Source organism: Triticum urartu, chromosome 7 (genome assembly GCF_003073215.2).
Source record: "Triticum urartu cultivar G1812 chromosome 7, Tu2.1, whole genome shotgun sequence".
Lineage (NCBI taxonomy): Eukaryota > Viridiplantae > Streptophyta > Magnoliopsida > Poales > Poaceae > Triticum > Triticum urartu.
This window is the reverse complement of record NC_053028.1, coordinates 111,251,322-111,269,256: the sequence shown is the minus strand read 5'-3', so window position 1 is coordinate 111,269,256 and position 17,935 is coordinate 111,251,322. Positions and strand designations below refer to the sequence as shown.

At 47.8% G+C, this 17,935-nt stretch overlaps 4 protein-coding genes across 9 annotated transcripts; 3 read left to right on the top strand and 1 right to left on the bottom strand.

Annotated features, from left to right (window-relative positions):
• The first annotated feature begins 470 nt into the window (after window positions 1-470).
• LOC125519729 (peroxiredoxin Q, chloroplastic) lies at window positions 471-3,623 on the top strand. Of its 2 annotated transcripts, none has more exons than XM_048684472.1 (3): window positions 471-798; window positions 901-1,038; window positions 2,353-3,045. In XM_048684472.1, exons 1-3 carry the CDS (start codon window positions 592-594, stop codon window positions 2,932-2,934), a joined length of 927 nt encoding a protein of 308 aa, XP_048540429.1. In that variant the 5' UTR covers window positions 471-591; the 3' UTR covers window positions 2,935-3,045. The 2 variants fall into 2 exon arrangements, with proteins under 2 accessions (XP_048540429.1, XP_048540430.1); XM_048684473.1 differs by lacking the exon at window positions 2,353-3,045 and adding an exon at window positions 3,132-3,623 and having other exon boundaries at window positions 479-798.
• A 2,378-nt stretch (window positions 3,624-6,001) lies between these two features.
• On the top strand, window positions 6,002-6,890 carry LOC125521012. Its single transcript, XM_048686058.1, has one exon. The coding sequence runs from the start codon at window positions 6,112-6,114 to the stop codon at window positions 6,736-6,738; it is 627 nt and encodes a 208-aa protein (XP_048542015.1). The 5' UTR covers window positions 6,002-6,111; the 3' UTR covers window positions 6,739-6,890.
• Window positions 6,891-8,462: 1,572 nt separating this feature from the next.
• LOC125520719 (2Fe-2S ferredoxin-like) lies at window positions 8,463-13,287 on the bottom strand. 4 transcript variants are annotated; one of them, XM_048685706.1, is made up of 8 exons: window positions 13,141-13,287; window positions 12,909-12,993; window positions 10,820-10,884; window positions 10,403-10,467; window positions 10,008-10,114; window positions 9,786-9,835; window positions 9,613-9,695; window positions 8,463-8,827 (listed from the first exon to the last, which is right to left on the bottom strand). In XM_048685706.1, the coding sequence occupies exons 2-8, from the start codon at window positions 12,961-12,963 to the stop codon at window positions 8,713-8,715; spliced, it is 540 nt and encodes a 179-aa protein (XP_048541663.1). In that variant the 5' UTR covers window positions 12,964-12,993; window positions 13,141-13,287; the 3' UTR covers window positions 8,463-8,712. The 4 variants fall into 4 exon arrangements, with proteins under 4 accessions (XP_048541663.1, XP_048541661.1, XP_048541662.1 ...); XM_048685704.1 differs by having other exon boundaries at window positions 10,820-10,887; window positions 13,141-13,285; XM_048685705.1 differs by having other exon boundaries at window positions 10,820-10,887; window positions 13,137-13,213.
• Window positions 13,288-13,335: 48 nt separating this feature from the next.
• LOC125520718 (nucleolar GTP-binding protein 1-like) lies at window positions 13,336-17,459 on the top strand. 2 transcript variants are annotated; one of them, XM_048685703.1, is made up of 3 exons: window positions 13,336-13,454; window positions 14,708-16,788; window positions 17,185-17,459. In XM_048685703.1, the coding sequence occupies exon 2, from the start codon at window positions 14,737-14,739 to the stop codon at window positions 16,744-16,746; it is 2,010 nt and encodes a 669-aa protein (XP_048541660.1). In that variant the 5' UTR covers window positions 13,336-13,454; window positions 14,708-14,736; the 3' UTR covers window positions 16,747-16,788; window positions 17,185-17,459. The 2 variants fall into 2 exon arrangements, with proteins under 2 accessions (XP_048541660.1, XP_048541658.1); XM_048685701.1 differs by having other exon boundaries at window positions 13,337-13,454; window positions 17,194-17,459.
• The last annotated feature ends 476 nt before the right edge of the window (window positions 17,460-17,935 follow it).

Sequence of the window (17,935 nt, the reverse complement as noted above, 5' to 3'; positions counted from 1 at the left end):
AGCGCTCGGCTCAGCTCGGCCCAGGAGTCATTTCAAACGCTCCTGGCGAGCGGCACGGATCTGGGTCGCCGTGGCCGCCGGCGACGAAGCCGCGGCCACCTCCGGCGCCGATCGTGCACAATTCCGGCGATCATTCTTACGTCTCTTTACCAACGTCCAAGAATCCGGTCGAATCATGTCAAAAAGCGTTAACAATATAGGAAGAACACGTGGAGCTACATGCAATGTAGCTTCAATAACAAGTGTGTAGTCCAAAAGCGACATCTTGCTCGATATGATCAAGCATTTATACAAACTTCTCTGGATGGTTACTAATTAAATCGTGTGGAGTTGCATTTTGGGGTGTTGGTCCCTGCTCCCCAGTAGATGAAGCAAACTAAAGTTCACTCCAGCGCAAAAAGAAAAAAGTTCACTCAAACAGCAAAGGGCAGCAGGTTACGCCACGTGGTCACAAAACCCCCCGTTCCGACCTCATCCTGATATCCCCTCGCCACGAACTAACCATCCATCACACGAGGCTCCCGCTTCCTCGAGAGAAACCAGGAAGCAGAGGAGCGGCTGAGGCGAGCCCTTCACCTCGATCCAGCCAAGATGGCATTCGCCGCCTCCACGGCCTGCTGCAAGCCGTCCGCCCTGCTGGCCCCTCGCGCCTCGTCGTCGTCGCCGCCGTCCCAGGCGCGCCTCTGCAGGCCCTCCACCTCGGCCGCGTTCCACGGCCTCAGGGCGCCGGCGTCGGCGTTCGCACTCGCGCCTGCGCCGCGCCGCCGCGCGGCGTCCACGGGCATCGTCTGCGGCAAGGTGCGTATGCAAACCTCGCTAACCATCTCGCGCTCGTGGGGAACTCATGCGTGGTGAATGAACTGGTGACTGAAGTGGGTTGGATTTTGGTGGTGGTTGCAGGTGAGCAAGGGCAGCGTGCCGCCCAACTTCACGCTCAAGGACCAGGACGGCAAGACGGTGTCGCTCTCCAAGTTCAAGGGCAAGCCCGTCGTCCTCTACTTCTACCCCGCCGATGAGACGCCGGGCTGCACCAAACAGGTCAGTCATCTTTCTGCGACAGTTTCGTGCATCGATTGATTGGTCCACCGGAAAACTAATAGGGACAATTTACCACTTTGTCCGTCAGCATGCCAATCTATGCCGTCACTGACTATAAGCATATCCCTTCTTTTTAGAATGTATTGTTTTTCTCTTCTAAAAGTCAAATTTCGACTTTTAGAAAATGACACTTTTTCACACAGAAAAATACACCTTATAATACATCAGCATGTACTAGGCGGTTTAATATAGACTTGGGACCTCACGTGAGGTGGGCCGTGGGGGGCACTGAAGTTTCCTGCCACATGGAACTGTCATATGGAGTGCATTTCAGAAGTTGGCACCAAGACGTCAAATATCGAGCCACGAAGGTCAGATATGGAGGATGCTACATAAATTATGACGATTCTAACATATATGGCGACTCTGTTAGGGTGCCTTTTTTGTGCTAGAATCGTCATATTGATAATTATTATGGCGACTTTGCTAGAGTTGTTCTAAGCCTCGGGAGGAGTATATACTGTCCATCTACTCGCTTATAGGGTGTTCATCATTGCGTTCTCCTCGCTCTTCCTTCTCCTCCTTCACAATCCTCTCCTTCTCTAGGTAGATACGTCACACAAAAAGGCATCAACGTGGATGTTCATGCGAAAAATTATGAGATCAACTATATATCAGTCGTCTTGGATTGTAATACAACAGCTGGCGTCCGTCTTCTTCCTCCTACCACTCATCCTCTTTCTCCTCCTCCGCTCAAACAACAGCCGGCCAACCTGCCACCGCCACGCATTGTCGATGGCATCGGCTCGCCGCCATACGCCCATACCCTTCCCAAGCCGCCACCTTCTCTAGTATGCTGTTGCTCCCGGTCATCGCTCTAACCGTGCCATCTTCTTGAGCTCGGGTGAGCCCCCTAACCAGCACTGCACCCGAACCACTCAATCTTGGACACCCCTTCCCACCTCCACCGACGACACCATGCCGTTTCAACCCTAGATCCGGTTGCTTCCCGCTTGGCCTCTTCGACGACCTTGTGTCTCGCTACTGCACACTGCAGGGCCCACATCTCCGCCTCCTTCTCTTCCTAAATCAACCGACCCTAATTGTATTTCCAGGCAACTTACATACATATCCCCTGGAAAAAAAAAGCAACTTACATACGACAAACGTGAAAATTGTCATTCATTTTTTGCCTCGTGCAGAGGATTATATATTAGTTGGATCGAGCCAGAGATTAATTCTATTATGATTTAAATACAGTAGTAGCTCTATTTATTTGCCACTTGTTAATATATCAAATTTCGTCCAAATCAGATCATTCGCCAGAAGACATTAAATCCTCTTGGTTCTGCCGGAGCTAGCTCACCACTTGGGTCTCCCTTCCTTTCCAAACGCCATGGCTCCACCACCGTCCGAGCTGGCCTCTCCTCCCCTAACCCCACTCCACAACACCACCGGGTCGCCATGACCATACCGTCTGAAGAAATCATGGAAGCAGCGACGCCGAGGAGGCAGCAGCCCATCGAAGAGGAGGCCGTCGCCAACGGAGGAGGGCGGACGTGCGAGCTGCCGACGTGGGCGCTGATCGGCGGCATCACGGTGGGCGTGGCGCTGGCGCTGGCGCTGTCGGTGGACGCGGGCCCGGCGATGGCGCTGGGGCCGGAGGGGCCGCTGCTGGAGGAGTTCTGGGACAACATGCGGCGGTACGGGCTGTACGCGCTGACGGTGAGCACGGGGTTCGCGTGGGCGCTGGTGCAGCCCATCTACGAGCTGCTGCGCAACCCCATCACCGCCGTGCTCATCATCGTGGTCATGGCCGGCGGCGCCGTGCTGACGGTCCAGGTCATCAACGCCATGGCCGGCAACTCCGACTTCGTCTACATGTACGAGCAGTAGCTCTAAATAGCTAGTTAATTAGGGTATTTGTACGTAGTATGTCTGGCTGATCTTGGACGAAACATGCATGATTTTGAGAGCAATAATAAAAAGGTGACACATATTAGATCATTGTTCTTTGGATGATGAACTGTGTGTATCTGCATGTGATAGTGATTGTTGTCCGTTGGATTGGATCCAATGATCTGAACGTGTAGGCGTGCGCGTTCCGGGACTCGTACGAGAAGTACAAGAAGGCGGGGGCGGAGGTGATCGGGATCAGCGGGGACGACGCGGCGTCGCACAAGGCGTTCGCCAAGAAGTACCGGCTGCCCTTCACGCTGCTGAGCGACGAGGGGAACAAGGTGCGCAAGGAGTGGGGGGTGCCGTCGGACCTCTTCGGGACGCTCCCCGGGCGGCAGACCTACGTGCTGGACAAGAAGGGCGTGGTGCAGTACATCTACAACAACCAGTTCCAGCCCGAGAAGCACATCGGCGAGACCCTCAAGATCATCCAGAACCTCTGAATCTGAACAACTTTCTCTCAAAGATTCTTTTCCCGTCGATCGATCGGTCTCTGCCGATGTAATCGTATGATATGATATACTCCTGGACATGATCCATGCGTAGAGCTGTTTTGATGTGTAATCCAGTGTACATGTATTGAATATGTTCAGTTCGCCAGCAGTGCGCACCTTCTTACAGTTAAATACAGAACGAAACGGGGGAGTACGTAGGTAGGTAACTACGTTTCTCACCGTGAGCGACACCGAGCCATGCATTGACTTGTGCGACAGCCTTCGACGCGGCGCCTGTAAATTTACCAGAACCTACTGCAATTCAGCTTGTGTACAACTCTCTACTGGATAGGCGTCGCCAGCAGGAACGCGCGCAGCCGGTATCGTGCACGGCACGGGGATCTTACGGAGCCACGCCCGCCACGACTCAACCTGAACCTTCTTTTTTAACCCAAACTGCACTGCACAAATGGATGACAAACCCTCGTGAACCAGGTGGCCGGCCATGCGCCCGGCGCTCACTGGTCAGCGGGCGGCAACCGGATGTGCGGCTCATCCTATCACCAGGCCGAAAGCCCCACCACCGTCCCGACCGGACCGGCTCGATCGCATGGGCGGCGATACCGCTAAAGCGCACCACGGGCCCACGCACACGATTCGTTTCACTCTGCCTTCGACTCTGGCTACAACTTGTGAGGGTGAGTTTTAGAGGTAATCCATAGCTGATCATGGGCACAGATGCTTCGAATGAACAGCAACGTAGACATAAGAGCAACGAAAAAAACGAATCTGGAAATTTTGCACATCAAAGACGAACAAGTTCTCTAAAGGCGTGCAAATTTCATGGCGATTTGACATCGGAGAAGCTTGGGACAGGAAAAAACAAAATCACTGCCCAAAATAGAAAATCATGAACCTTTCTCAAAATGCCAATTTTCATTTTGACCAAAGATATTGAAAAAAAAGGATTCAGCGGTGAATAGTGGTGTTATTGTTTGGCAATATGCAATGCTGTTATTTTTTCATGGCTCACATCCCATGATGTGTTTGAACTTGGAGTTTCGCATGTCAATAGAACATCACCCTATTAATATCTCGTATTTTTATTAAAAGAATGCTTGATTATCTGGATATGAATACATTGTGCCGCTTTAAAATTTCAGTTTACCTGATAAACACGAGTGCAGGTGCATCATCGATCAAATAAATCATAACAGATAATTGTCCGACTCATTTGGGAAAACAAATTTGCCCGCTAACGTATATGCATCTCCTCGGTTGTGGGCTCTTGGGCCCTCCGTCTGCCACTTTGGTGTGGACAATTTTGCTCTGATGAGTAGATAGGATAGGCTTAGTCCATAGAGGTGTTTAATCGACAATGGGATTGACACTGCGTCATAATAAGATGGCTCTACTTCTCTCTGCTCATGATGCCAATCAAATCAGCAGTGTCAAGGAATAGATACCCACCATGTCTCGTTGGGCTATGTTCGAGTGATGTTAGGATGTGGTGGACGATGTTCGACATCCTCCTGGCCTCCTGGGACGACAACATAGCTTGTGAAGAGTGTGTGGTTGTTTTGGAGTGTGGCGTGCAAATGGTGTCTGGTTGCAGTGATTGTCTTTTCTGACCATGTTGGATGAAGATGGCGGCACCAGGATCTGGCGGACTTGGGGACGATCCCTGACTGGCGTGTCACAAAGACTCGGCTATGTCGCGTGCAACAAGTCGTTTAACCAGCTCAATAGGTAGCATGCCTTGCAACAGAGCTCTTTCGGTGTGGCGGTTGCTCGCGCACCTTCTCCGATGGTGCACATCGGCGGCGGAGCCCAATGATGGGCGACTAGTAGGTTTGGGCACAGGGACCTCCAAGGTCTCTTGGAGTGACCCGTGTACACAATGTAATTTGTTTGTTTTAACACATAGAGACGCTCATACATACGCCCATTAACCCTTCTGAGCGCACATGTACACACCCTACCCCTATGAGAACCTACGAAGACTAAGCCAACACATCATCTTAAGATTTACGAAGTCATTATAGGCGCCTCCGTAGCCGACCGAAACGTCTCCTCACAATGAACGGGCATCACCGGAAAGCCTGAAATAAATTCAAAAAATTGCGGGCATCAATGCCAAGCCTAGGACTTAAACTTTGGGGGACTGGTTTCCACCATAAAAACCTAACCATCTGAGCTAGGATTAGTTCGCCACATTGTAATTTGTTTGCTAAACAAACATGTGGTAGTTCTTTAAGAAAACCGAAAAAAAAACATGAAAGACATATGAATCAACGAGACCCTTGGTGCACGTAGCATACACCTCCAGGGGCCCACCCCACCTTGCAACTGCAGTAGGAGGAACGGTAATAACACAACCAAATTATTAAGAAAGAAAATAATAAGATGGAAAATCCGGCATCCGGCGCGGCATCTCCCCTAATCCCTCCCCGCCGATCCCCAGCATCTTCCGCCGATCCGCACCTTGGCCTCACCATCCAGCGGCCCAGATTTAATCACCCGCACTCCGCCTCCCCACCCGCCATTAAATACCTCCCTCTGCTCTCCACCTTCCTGCCCACCCCGCTCACTCGCTCCTCCCCTCCCCGAGACGCAAACAGAGGCACAGAGCAACCACCAAGTGACGAAACCAAGAAACGCCGGCGATCGAGGATTCGAGATGGACATCCTGGAGCAGCCGCTGGAGGCCGTCGCCTTCCGCATCCACTCCCTCCCCGAGCCCGCCGCGGCGTGGACCTGCCTCGCCGCCGTCCTCGCCGCGGCCGCCGCTGCCGGCGTCTGGCGCCTGCGCTCCTCCACGCCGTCGTCCACCGTTATAACCGAAGGATCTTCGAAGCCTTTGGTGGAGCTGGATACGTCCCCGTTGTTGGTGCCAGCGGAGACGGAGAGGTCGCTCGGGAGCTGGAGATCGTGTGAGGCGACGTCGTCGTCGTCGCTGCCGGCGCTGTCGCCGAGGGAGAGGTACACGGCGTACTTCCACGACAGCGGCTGCGTCGGATGCTGCGACGTGGAGAGCGACGACGAGGAGGCGGAGGAGGATCGGGATCCGGAAGATGACTACGGCGTGTACGGGCCGGCGGAGATGGATCCTTTCGAATGGGAGGTCGTGAGGCCTCTGGTGCCTCTCATGCCGGCGACGGCTGCAGAGACCGGCCGGTACCTGAGCCCGAGGGCGCTCAGCGGCAGCGTGGTGCGGCTGTGGGATCAAGGCGCCGACAGGAGCTTCATGACGGCGGCGGCCAGCCGGAGACGGATGGGCAGAGCTGGCACCGTCTCGAGCTTCTGATCTGCCTCATTTTTAGATGAAAAAATTGGCAATAAATTGTAATCTTTTTAGGTGGAAGCAAAATGTTTCCGTAGCTTAATCAGGTAGCCCATGTAACCTGCACTGCACATACAATGTTTTCGTCCATGCAATCGGTTACTGCCTGCCTGCAACTCGAGCTCCTCCGCTGAATGCTGACGACGCCTTGCGATGCGATTTCCAACACCTGTTGCCTTGCAAATGCTAGTTACCATTGGCAGTAACAGAATGGCTACGTACCAGTGTAGCCAAAAGCTTATTATTTTTCTCCATAGCTGCAGCTGATTTCATGTTGACAAAATGGTTTGGACGTGACGTTTCTTGCCAATCACACGGGACGACACGCAAGTTTACTATACATCATATGATGATGTGCCTCACCTACCTCTGCGCCCTTCCAGAAGGAAGGCCCTATCTTTCTCGGCACTCTCCCTCCACTAGCACTAGCAAAGCAGCAGCAGCAGCCAGACAGAGTGATCAATCAAGCAACCAGCCAGAGCCAGTCACCAACAAATTCACCACACGACACCGTGCCAGGACAGGACTCCGTGAACGAACCCCACATGCCTCGCTCTCCGATCGTCAAGCTGATGGTGGTAATGGCAGCAGTAGCTGAGCCGCCACCGGACATTCAGACGCACGGTCCGTATGCCCGTTGCACCTACCGCGGCGCCCTGCAGTTAACGTTGCCACGGTTGGTGCGGGGGGCACCCGGTTGGGTGCGACATTACTGCACACGCACGCACGTATTCCCTCCTTTCCGATTTATAAGGCTTAATTCAAAAATCTTACCAACCAAGATAGATGATGAGTGGTGGAATATTTTTTGTAGTTTGCAAAAGCACTCAATTAATGTTTTTGTTTTCCTCAAAAAAGTATGTTTACCAATGCATTAATTGCAATGCATGCATGCATAAATTACATGTATTGATCATTTTTCTCTTAATACTTGCATGCAATGATTTAATGCATCTTGGAATCTGAACATGTGATGAGAAACAACCAAATTGAATCTTATAAAATGAAAAAATTAAAATTTTGAGATAAGCCCTATAAACCGGAAAGGAGGGAGTATGCCTCAAGCTTGAAGCGAGCCTTCCGTCACGGGCTGGAATGACTGATGGTAACTTGTGTGGCCCGCCGGACACCGGCGGCGGCATTCGTTGGCCCGTTCGGGCGGCGGCTTGTCCTGGCTCGGCTCGGCTCGGGGACGGTCGGGCGCCTTTCTTTTAAACCCTGCGTGAATGGCCCAGGACGGACGGACTAGCGGACGGACGGTTGGTGGTCGGATCTCGTCTCGCCGCCTGTGTAGTGTAGCGTAGGTCGGTCTTGTGGCTCTGCTGCAGTGGCGTAGTGGTTGTGGTCGGTGCTTGGCAGCACATAATCATGGCTCTTCTTTGTCTGAACAGTACTCCTCAACAGGTAGACTCGACAGTCGTAATTTATCCAACAGGATTCTCTCCACAAAAAACCTACACCTTTCCAATTATAAGTTGTTTTATGTATTTCAATATGAACTGCATACAAACTGAAATAAGTGAACGAACACACAAAAACACGTCTATACACATCCGATTTAGAAGAAAGCTACTCCCTCCGACCCATATCAATTGTCGCTGATTTAGTACAGCTTTGTTGCGAACAGAGGGGGTAACTAACACTAAACACAACAACGCAGTAGAAACAAGACAAGATCCACTCACCAATAATAGAACCTCTACGGAGCAAGCTTTTATTTCTTCCCCTCCAAATAATATCGCCCACGGGGTGTCACAAACATTAATTGTTTATTCAGTATTCACCCACTGCCAGTTGTACTACACACTGATGATCTTGCACTGACCAAGGAGCTCATAAAATGAGGACAGATCCAAGTCCGAGGGCACGGGGGCTCTCAGAGACGATACAGTAGCGAAGTTACATGATGATGCTAAGGTACAAAACTGATGGCTGTCTTCAGTGTGGCTTTGGCACGAACCCATCTACCGCGAAGTTTCGTGTAGCGGCAGGTAACGCTAGCCGGACGCCGTCGAGTTCGGGCTTCGCTATTACTTGGCAGCCAAGACGAGACCTGAAAAAGGTTAATTTAACAAATTATTCTTGGTCGAAACATTTAAAATAAAACAATTAACAATTTTCTTTTAGGAAGTAATACTGTAGTACAAAGCTACAATGGCGTTTATACATCTACAGCCTACCTGTATGGCCATGTGGGATAACATAATTTGCTATTCTATCAGTTAGTTCTATCTGATGCCCGTTCATGGCTAATAGCCTAATACAAGGCCTCATTCGGTTTGAAGGATTCTCATAGGCAAAACATAGGAACAGGGATTCCAGAGGAAAACTTTCATTAAATGCATTGGGTTTGAAGGAAAGGGGTACAATATTCCTTAGGAATACTATTAATTTCCTGTGTTTTTGGAGGAAACTACACATCCCCTCAAAGCTATTTTTTGCGTAGGAATGAGGCAATGCAATTCCCGAGGATGGCAAGTGCTATCCTATCATACTCCTGTACTACTTTTGAGTCCTACACTTTGGTTTCCTCCAAACCCTGAACCTCCTGGTTGACACTGTAGCACGACTTATGGTTCCTAAAGGTTGCATATATAGATGCTGGAAGGATTTTTTTCACAATGGCACAATGTATAAGTACTCCCTCCGTCCCATAATATAAGATATTTCTATATGCTTATTTGCATGACACATAGATATTTCTATATGCTTGTTTGCATGAAACATAGATATTTCTATATGCTTGTTTGCATGACACATAGATACTACTAAACTTGAGGGATTCATAAAAGATGGATAAACAAAAAAGAATCCTTTAGCAGCTAGATATCCACTTACGTTTCTGTCAGCCCAAATGCAAGGTCAAGCATATCATTTTCTTCATCTGTTGGATCCTCTAGCTTGTTATAGTCCTTTACATCCTGGATAAGTTTCAATTTGCTAGTCAGAAGAACTTTCAGCTTCTATAACTGAAGAGAAAAAAAACAGCATGGGTTATATCTACAACATACCATAACTATGACATGACAAGTGGAACATGCGAGCGACCCTTCACATGCTCCTGCAGTAACCAAAATAGTAGGCGAGGTTATTATCTAAAACTGAAATCAGCTGACAAGATCGTAAAAGGGCACATTAATATGCCCATTTAAAAAGTGAAAGACGACAACGTGATGTAACAGACAGTGCATGTGATGGGGTGTGAGGTGAATAAACACAGGTAGTTTAAAAACCTTCAAGTTCTATGTCATTTTCATGAGCAGCTTCTAACATGGACATTCCGACAGGAACACTTATCGTCTTCTCAGTGCCATCCTTGTTCACAAATGTTACAGAGATTCTGTACAGGGCAGGGAAAATTCAGAAGACCAGTTCTTTAACCCAAATTAAACAATTGCTTAAAGCTGAATACTAACACTCAGTAAAACCGATCAAGCTATTGTTCAAGGCCGCTATTTCCTCAAGATGTGGAAGGAGAAGCCCATCAAAAGGTGATAAAATGTTTAACAAAGAAAATAGCATTAGGAAATGGTCTGGACTAATATACTGCTTACTCCAAAGCTACAAAGATGGCTAGGTGTTTAAATTTCATGCTGCATAAAAAATGGAAGAAGACAAACACACTCACTTCTCCTTGTCCTCACCGCCTTCATCATGATGACTACTTGTTGCGGTGGAGAAGAGGATGCTCTTCTGAAAAATAAAGACCAGTGCAAATGATAAATCATCACTTCCGTACATACAAACAGATTTCAACAGAAGGCAATGCTTTTCTTTTATTGAACACGCAGAAGGCAATGTTTACTTGCACATATAAGTAGAGTAGGTGGCAAAATGATACAGGTAGAGAAAATATAATCTCTACTTTTTTGAACAAACTTCAAAATGAATCTGAAACACGAAGAAGAAATGTGTGCATCATGTATAGAAAAAAACAATTCTATTGCTGCTTTGGTTATATTCTCGATCACAGCAGGAACACAAGGCAATAAGGCATAACCATGTTCTATACTAGCAACGATTATAACAGTACAAAAGGACTAACCGCTGGGGCTGAATGCCGGCTGACTTGACCTTGGTAGTAATTGCCACTATTGGTTGTCAAGTTTCCTGCTGCAAAAAGTCAACAAGTTGAGAATGCAGAACAAAATAAATACCTTCACTAAACTAGGCATGCGTAAACCCGGAAGGTTTCTCAAAATAAGTAATCAAGAAACATGACGAGACAGTTTTAGTAGGCTGAAAACCAGGATCAAACATCAAAGGAGGGTTCATTGAACTGCTTGGGAAAACCTCACTAAGCCAAAAGTTCAAGGAGGTGTTGGATTCAGAGACTCAATGATTTTCAACCAGGTTTTGCTCACTAGACAAGCCTGGCGTCTTCTCATTTTCCCAAACAGTATATGTGCAAGACTCCTCGAGGCCATATACTACCCAAGAGGGAACCTCATTGCATTATCTGGAGGATTAGGGATGGAAGTAAAGTTCGTATTTGGAGAGACAATTGGCTGCCAGGGAATCGTAACCTAAAGATCAGTTCAGAAAGGGGAAGTTTAAGATTATCTCGAGTCAAACAACTATTGATCCCAGGAAGAAAAGAGTGGAACACTCAACTGATTGCAAGAAGTTTCCTCCTGCACGATGCTGATCAAATCCTGAATATTCGCCTCCCCGAGTATAATTTTAAAGATCTCATAGCCTGGAACTATGAGACAAATGGTATGTTCTCATTCAGAAGTGATTATAAACTGGCTTATAACCTCACGGTTGAGAGTCCTGTGCAAGAGGCTGCGAGTAGAGCAGGTGACTGTTCTAGACCTATCTGGCGTAATATTTGGTCTGCCCCTGTGCCTAATAAAAGTTCGTGTTTTCCCCTGACGCCTAGCTGCTGATAACTTGGCTACTAAAGAGAAACAAATGGAAACCCATGCTCTATACGGGGTGTTGCAGAAGAAGATAATTTTCATGCAGTGGTTAACTGGTACAAAGGCAAGAGCTCTTCGTATGGAAGTTAGGAAGGGGTGGGATATTCCTGAAGAATCGCAGTTTGCTTATACAGGGAAAGATTGGCTGCTGATCTTGATTGCAAATCTAAGCAAGGAGACAAGGGGGCTGGTCCTTCTTTTGTGTAGAGTGTGGTACCTAAGAAACGATGTAATCCACAATAAAGGAGAAGCTCGCAAAAAAGATTCAGTTATTTTCCTCCAAAACTGTGCAGCTAGTCTCAATATGTGCAACTTAAAGCTGGGTGACTATAAACGCAAACACCCAATGTTTGAGCCTGGAATTAGTACACTGGCACCAGCAGAGGACGTGTACAGCCGAAATGAACCTGGTGAGACGCTGTGTTGGTTGGCGCCATTGTCTGGCTGGACGAAAACTAATCTAGACAGACCATTCTCTCCAGCGACAGGCGAAGCTAGTATTGGTGTTGTGGCTAGAAGGTCTGACTGTTATGTTCTCTTTTGTGCAGCTCGTTCTGTTACTTGCTCGGATACAGAAGAAGCTGAGCTGTTAGCTACCAAAGAAGGAATTGTACTTGCTAATTCTTCGTGCCAGGTCTCCTTTTCCATTGAAACTGATTGTGCCTATGTGATACAAGTTAGGAATGCTAAAGGGAGTGACAGTCAGGTCCAGCGAATGCGGGCTTATCAACGAAATCAAAAGTCTTCAGAGTCATGTTGCAGATATCAAGTTTGCGAAAGTGAAGAGGGAGAGAGAGTTCAATAGAGTTGCCTGTGAATTAGCGCCAAATGCTAGAATCAGTGGTTTGGTAGGGTTCTGAAGAGCTTAATTCTACTCCTGACCAATGCCGGGCTTTGGTTTCTGAAGATTGTAAGAACCTTATATAGCTTTAATGAAACAAAGCCCTCTCTTCAGTGTCAAAAATAAAATAAAAAACATGATTCCCAACTCAGGAATTGGCTAACATCAACGATGACTATCTCATTACAATGGTAGCCACAAAATGTGAAGCATTTGGTCCAAGCACAGCATACTTCACATATGCATCACATTTATACAAATTGACGTTCTTGAGCCATTCCTAATTAGGTCCAAGCACAACCATTTTCTCCTAATTCCTAATGTAACAGACAGTGTAGCAGGAAGAAGGGTGGAGAGGAGATACCAACCAGCTCTGGTCTCGCGCAGGAGCCGCGCCCCGAGCTGAGAGATCCTGGAGAGCATGGCAGCAGCGGAGCCTACTGCCTCCGAACCCTAGAAGAACAATTCAAGAAACCACGAATCAGCACCACGAACGCCGGGCTGCAGGCCCAAGAATCACCACGCAGAAGCAAGAGAGACAGTCTAGCAGCGGGAGCGATGGATCAAGAAAAAGCTAGAGAGGCGAGGAGACGAGCCTACCGGAAGCGGTGGGGGCCAGCCGCCGGTCTCCTTCCACGGCGGCGGGTGTGGTGGAGGAGGCTGGCTGAGCCGTGGTGGGGCCGTGTGGTCTCGAACCACCGCCGCCGCCTCCAGTACCGTGGGCCGGGGGTAAGTGGGCTGGAGAATGACCGTTAGATGGGCCGCGAGGAAAGCCCGTTAGCTAGGACATAAGATCCCGGAGGAAACCCTTCCCTAAACCCTCCTCTTTCCTCCTCCCCACTCAGTCCGCCGCCGGACGCCTGCCGCCTCCACCGAGGCGAAGCTCCGTCCCGCCACCGCCGCCGCCTCACGCCGTAAGTAGCCCCCAACTTCCCCCTCCGCTCTCCGCTCGCGTCCCTGCGTGCCGACCGTCTCGCATAGCCGTGTGCCCGTGATGATCCTCGCGGATGTCTGCGGCTGTGGACTCGTGCTTGTGTAGATTTGTGGCTTGGTTCAACCTGCCCATGCTCATCCCTGGTTGAATCTCTCAAGAGTTTGCGGACAGAGCAACTGCTTCATCTGTTTCGCGCTATGTCTCTCGTATCTGACTGTAGGATTTGTGACAAGCGGCTCAATAAGGGTTCGCTGATTTGATGCGGAAGATAGGCGATGGTCGGCTAATAGTTTTCTAATTTGATGTTTTTCTGATTGATTCAAGGCTGCCCGGCTAGTTTAGTTGCAGCCGATTTAGACACCTGGCGTGGTATTTTGTCAGAAGTTGGAACTACTTCTGCTGTCTTCCTACTTTTATTTATGCTAGTTTTGTAGTACAATCCATCGAGTATTTGACGCGATGAGAATGAAAAGCATGCATGTGTTGCTGTTGCACTTCCTCCTATGAGAGGATGTTGCTACCATGTAAGAATGGTGCGAGTGTTTCAGATCCTGAGTTAGTGTTCTGGTCTGATGCAACTGGGCACACTTGTGGTTCAATTCAACTATTTTTAGCTGCCAACAAAGAAACTGGGGCTTGACTTGCTGGTATCTAGGTGTGTAGATGTTTCTTTTTTCCTTTCGTATAAGAACGGTGTGCATGTTTAAGGCCCTGACTTGGTCTCCTGGTTGTGACCCCAACTGTTTATTCTTGTGCTTGAAGCCTTGCACTATGTCGAACCATCAACGAAGAAACTGGGGCTTGACTTGCTGGTATCTAGGTGTATAGATGTTTTTTTTTCATATAAGAACGATGTGCATGTTTAAGGTCCTGACTTAGCCTCCTGGTTGTGACCCCTACTGTTTATACTTGTGCTTGAAGCCTTGAACTATGTTGAACCATCAACAAAGAAACTGCGGTTAGCCGGCCCTTTTGTCTTATGTATTTATTATAAATCAAAGGTTTCCTTGTGTGTAACTACTAACTAGGATGCACTGATAATGATGGGCATGAATCTAGAGTCTTCACATGATTACAGATAGGTATTTTTTATGCAGTGCTTGCTAGATTTCTCCCTGGCTATGATTTTTGGAAATTGTGATTTCTTGCATTTGCGTGTAGACTTTTTTCTGCATTAGTTTTTTCACCTGTTTATCTGCATTGGATTGACATGACATTTTGTTTGTATCACAGGAGTAAGTAGCCAAGCTTACATCGGCAAGATGGTGCAGTATAATTTCAAGAAGATCACTGTTGTCCCTCCTGGGAAGGACTTCATCGACATAATCTTGTCCCGCACTCAGAGGCAAACACCAACTGTTGTCCACAAGGGCTATGCTATCAACCGCATTCGCCAGTTCTATATGCGCAAGGTTCGCTATACCCAGCAGAACTTCTATGAAAAGCTGTCCACCATCATCGATGAGTTCCCCAGACTGGATGACATCCACCCTTTCTATGGCGATCTCCTTCATGTGCTCTACAACAAGGATCATTACAAACTTGCCTTGGGTCAGATCAATACAGCTAGAAATATCATTGCAAAGATCTCCAAGGACTATCTGAGGCTGCTCAAGTATGGAGACACCCTGTACCGGTGCAAGTGCCTGAAGGTAGCTGCTCTCGGTCGCATGTGTACTGTTCTAAAGCGTATCAGTCCTAGTTTGGCATACCTGGAGCAGATCAGGCAGCACATGGCCAGGCTTCCATCAATTGACCCAAACACCCGTACTATCTTGATTTGTGGGTATCCAAATGTTGGGAAGAGCTCTTTCATGAACAAGGTTACAAGGGCTGATGTGGACGTACAGCCTTATGCTTTCACAACAAAATCCCTTGTTGTTGGCCATGCAGATTACAAGTATCTGCGGTACCAAGTGATTGACACTCCTGGGATCCTTGATCGGCCTTTTGAGGACAGGAACATCATAGAAATGTGCAGTATCACCGCTCTCGCCCACTTGAGGGCTGCTGTGCTGTTCTTCTTGGACATCTCTGGTTCTTGTGGGTACACTATTGCTCAGCAAGCTGCACTCTTCCACAGTATAAAATCCTTGTTCATGAATAAGCCTCTGGTCATTGTGTGCAACAAGACTGATTTGCAGCCGCTTGATGGGCTTTCTGAAGATGACATGAAGCTAGTAATGGAGATGAAGTCAGAGGCTATGAAGACTATACCTCAAGGTGGAGATCCTAGTGAAGAGGGTGTTTTGTTGACTATGAGTGCTTTAACAGATGAGGGTGTGATGGCTGTTAAAAATGCTGCATGTGAGAGGCTTCTTGAGCAGAGGGTGGAGATCAAGATGAAATCAAAGAAGATCAATGACTGCTTAAACAGGTTTCATGTTGCTATGCCCAAGCCTCGTGACAACAGAGATAGGCCTACTTGCATTCCTCAGGCTGTTCTTGAAGCTCAAGCGATTGCTGCTGCAAAGGAAAAGAAGAAACTTGAGAGGGACCTTGAGAATGAGAATGGAGGTGCTGGTGTCTATTCCGCCAGTCTCAAAAAGCATTACTTGTTGGCTGATGATGAATGGAAGGAAGATATTCTCCCTGAGATATTGGATGGGCATAATGTTGCTGATTTCCTGGATCCGGATATCTTGGAAAGGTGTGAGGAGCTGGAAAGGGAGGAGGGTCTTCGTCTTGAAGAAGAAGCTGCTCAGGATGCTTTCATGATTGATGGCCATGATGAGTTAACTGAAGAACAGCGTGAGATATTGGGTAAGATTAGGAAGAAGAAGGCAATGCTCATCCAAGAGCATAGGATGAAAAAGAGTACTGCAGAGAGCCGTCCTATTGTTCCAAGGAAGCATGACAAGGATAGGAAATTCACAACCAAGAGACTGGGCAGGCAACTCACATCCATGGGTGTTGATCCTACTGCCGCTGTGAACCGACTTCGCAGCCAGTCAAGAGGCCGTAAGCGTGAGAGGTCACTGAGCAGAGCTGATGGTGACGACGCTATGGACGTTGATGGCCAGCACTCCGACAAGAAGCTGCGTACGAGGTCGAGGTCTAGGTCCAAATCACGACCAATTGAAGAGGTTGTACCAGGTGACGGGATCCGGGACGTTGCTCAAAAGAAGAAGGCCATCAAGAAATCGAGGGACTCTGTCAAGAACAGGAACAAGGAGGCTCGCCGTGGAGAGGCGGATCGCGTCATCCCCACCTTGAAACCGAAGCATCTCTTCTCTGGAAAACGAGGAGTTGGAAAGACCCAGAGGCGATAAACCAGTCAATGTGGACATTGCTGCTTGCGATCACTCATTCAGGTGTGTAAACTGTGCTTTCACTTGGTTATTCTTCCACCTAGTTAACAAATCTTTCTCCCGTATGATCATAAAACTACTCTGTTTTCCCCATAAGGATAGGGTTATTAATCCTTAAATTATGCTGATTTTGTAAATCGAATGCAAATGTTAGAACCAGCACTGATCTTGTAGTCAATTGGTTGCAGTGTAGTTAGCTGCGAGTTCTGTTTACGGATTATACTGTCAAATTGGATTAGTAATTTTCTCAATAGATATAGATATGTAAAAGCATCGTCATCATAAACTTGTGATTGGTGATGCAAGCACCCAGGATCTTATAGAAAAGTTTGTAAAGTATTGCTCGAGCTACATCCACATGTTTATTGTAAGGTTGAAGCTCAGCCCTTTGATTTTCAGCTTGTGCAGGAACTACAGGATCACTGCCATTTTCCGTGCTGGGCATTGCGGGAGGCTTCAGCACCAACCTGGCAGGAGGAGATACTATCTACTGCATTTTTACTTGTGTCTGGCCTTTGCTCTCTGTTACGACGCTTGGTCCTCCTTTGTTAGACTATATCGTTGCTGAACTACATGGTTGTACCTTCGGTTTACTCTGCACTTGTGTGGAGCGGAGTCAAATTTTGTTTGATGGTGTTATTAATGTATTTGAACGGGCCGCTTGTTTTCCTTTTCGTGAAATGTTTTGATACTGTGATATTGCACCTCGGTCTGGAACCTGTGAGTTTCAGTAATTTCAACGGGCACCCCCTTAGTTGCGCGTAGCATTGTCAGGCCCCAGTGCTTGCGGTTGGTAAATGGCAAGTGCTTGCAAACTTGTGATTTTTCCAGGCAGAGTAGCTGTTTCTCAAGAGGAACTTAATCATACTTGGTGAGTTATCTAGTCTGGTGAAATAACTTGTAGGATTTTGACCCCTCTTGTTTCCTTTTGCAACTGAAGATTTTCTTGTTGTTTTAAAACTTAACAACTCTGCATGTTCTACTGCGAGTTATAACTTTATTCTTTCTATACTCACATGGATACAAGGCATACAACGGTGCATGTAAGGTTTGGCATTAAAAATCATGGCAACAGCTGCGATGGAGATGAGTTTTAGGACAAAGTTCCCAGTCTAGACAAAGTTCTTAGTTTGGACAAAAACATCAGTCT

Bases quoted from the DNA above. Each gene is read 5' to 3' on its own strand.
- LOC125520719 (XM_048685704.1), bottom strand. From the start codon at position 12,963: ATGCTCTCCAGGATCTCTCAGCTCGGGGCGCGGCTCCTGCGCGAGACC. The intron at 9,836-10,007 runs GTTTTTAAACTA...TGGTTACTGCAG, and splicing joins AAATGACATAGAACTTGAAG to GAGCATGTGAAGGGTCGCTC. The intron at 9,696-9,785 runs GTATGTTGTAGA...AAACTTATCCAG, and splicing joins CTTGTCATGTCATAGTTATG to GATGTAAAGGACTATAACAA.
- LOC125520718 (XM_048685703.1), top strand. From the start codon at position 14,737: ATGGTGCAGTATAATTTCAAGAAGATCACTGTTGTCCCTCCTGGGAAG.
- LOC125519729 (XM_048684472.1), top strand. From the start codon at position 592: ATGGCATTCGCCGCCTCCACGGCCTGCTGCAAGCCGTCCGCCCTGCTG. The intron at 799-900 runs GTGCGTATGCAA...TGGTGGTTGCAG, and splicing joins CGGGCATCGTCTGCGGCAAG to GTGAGCAAGGGCAGCGTGCC. The intron at 1,039-2,352 runs GTCAGTCATCTT...CGTCCAAATCAG, and splicing joins CGCCGGGCTGCACCAAACAG to ATCATTCGCCAGAAGACATT.
- LOC125521012 (XM_048686058.1), top strand. From the start codon at position 6,112: ATGGACATCCTGGAGCAGCCGCTGGAGGCCGTCGCCTTCCGCATCCAC.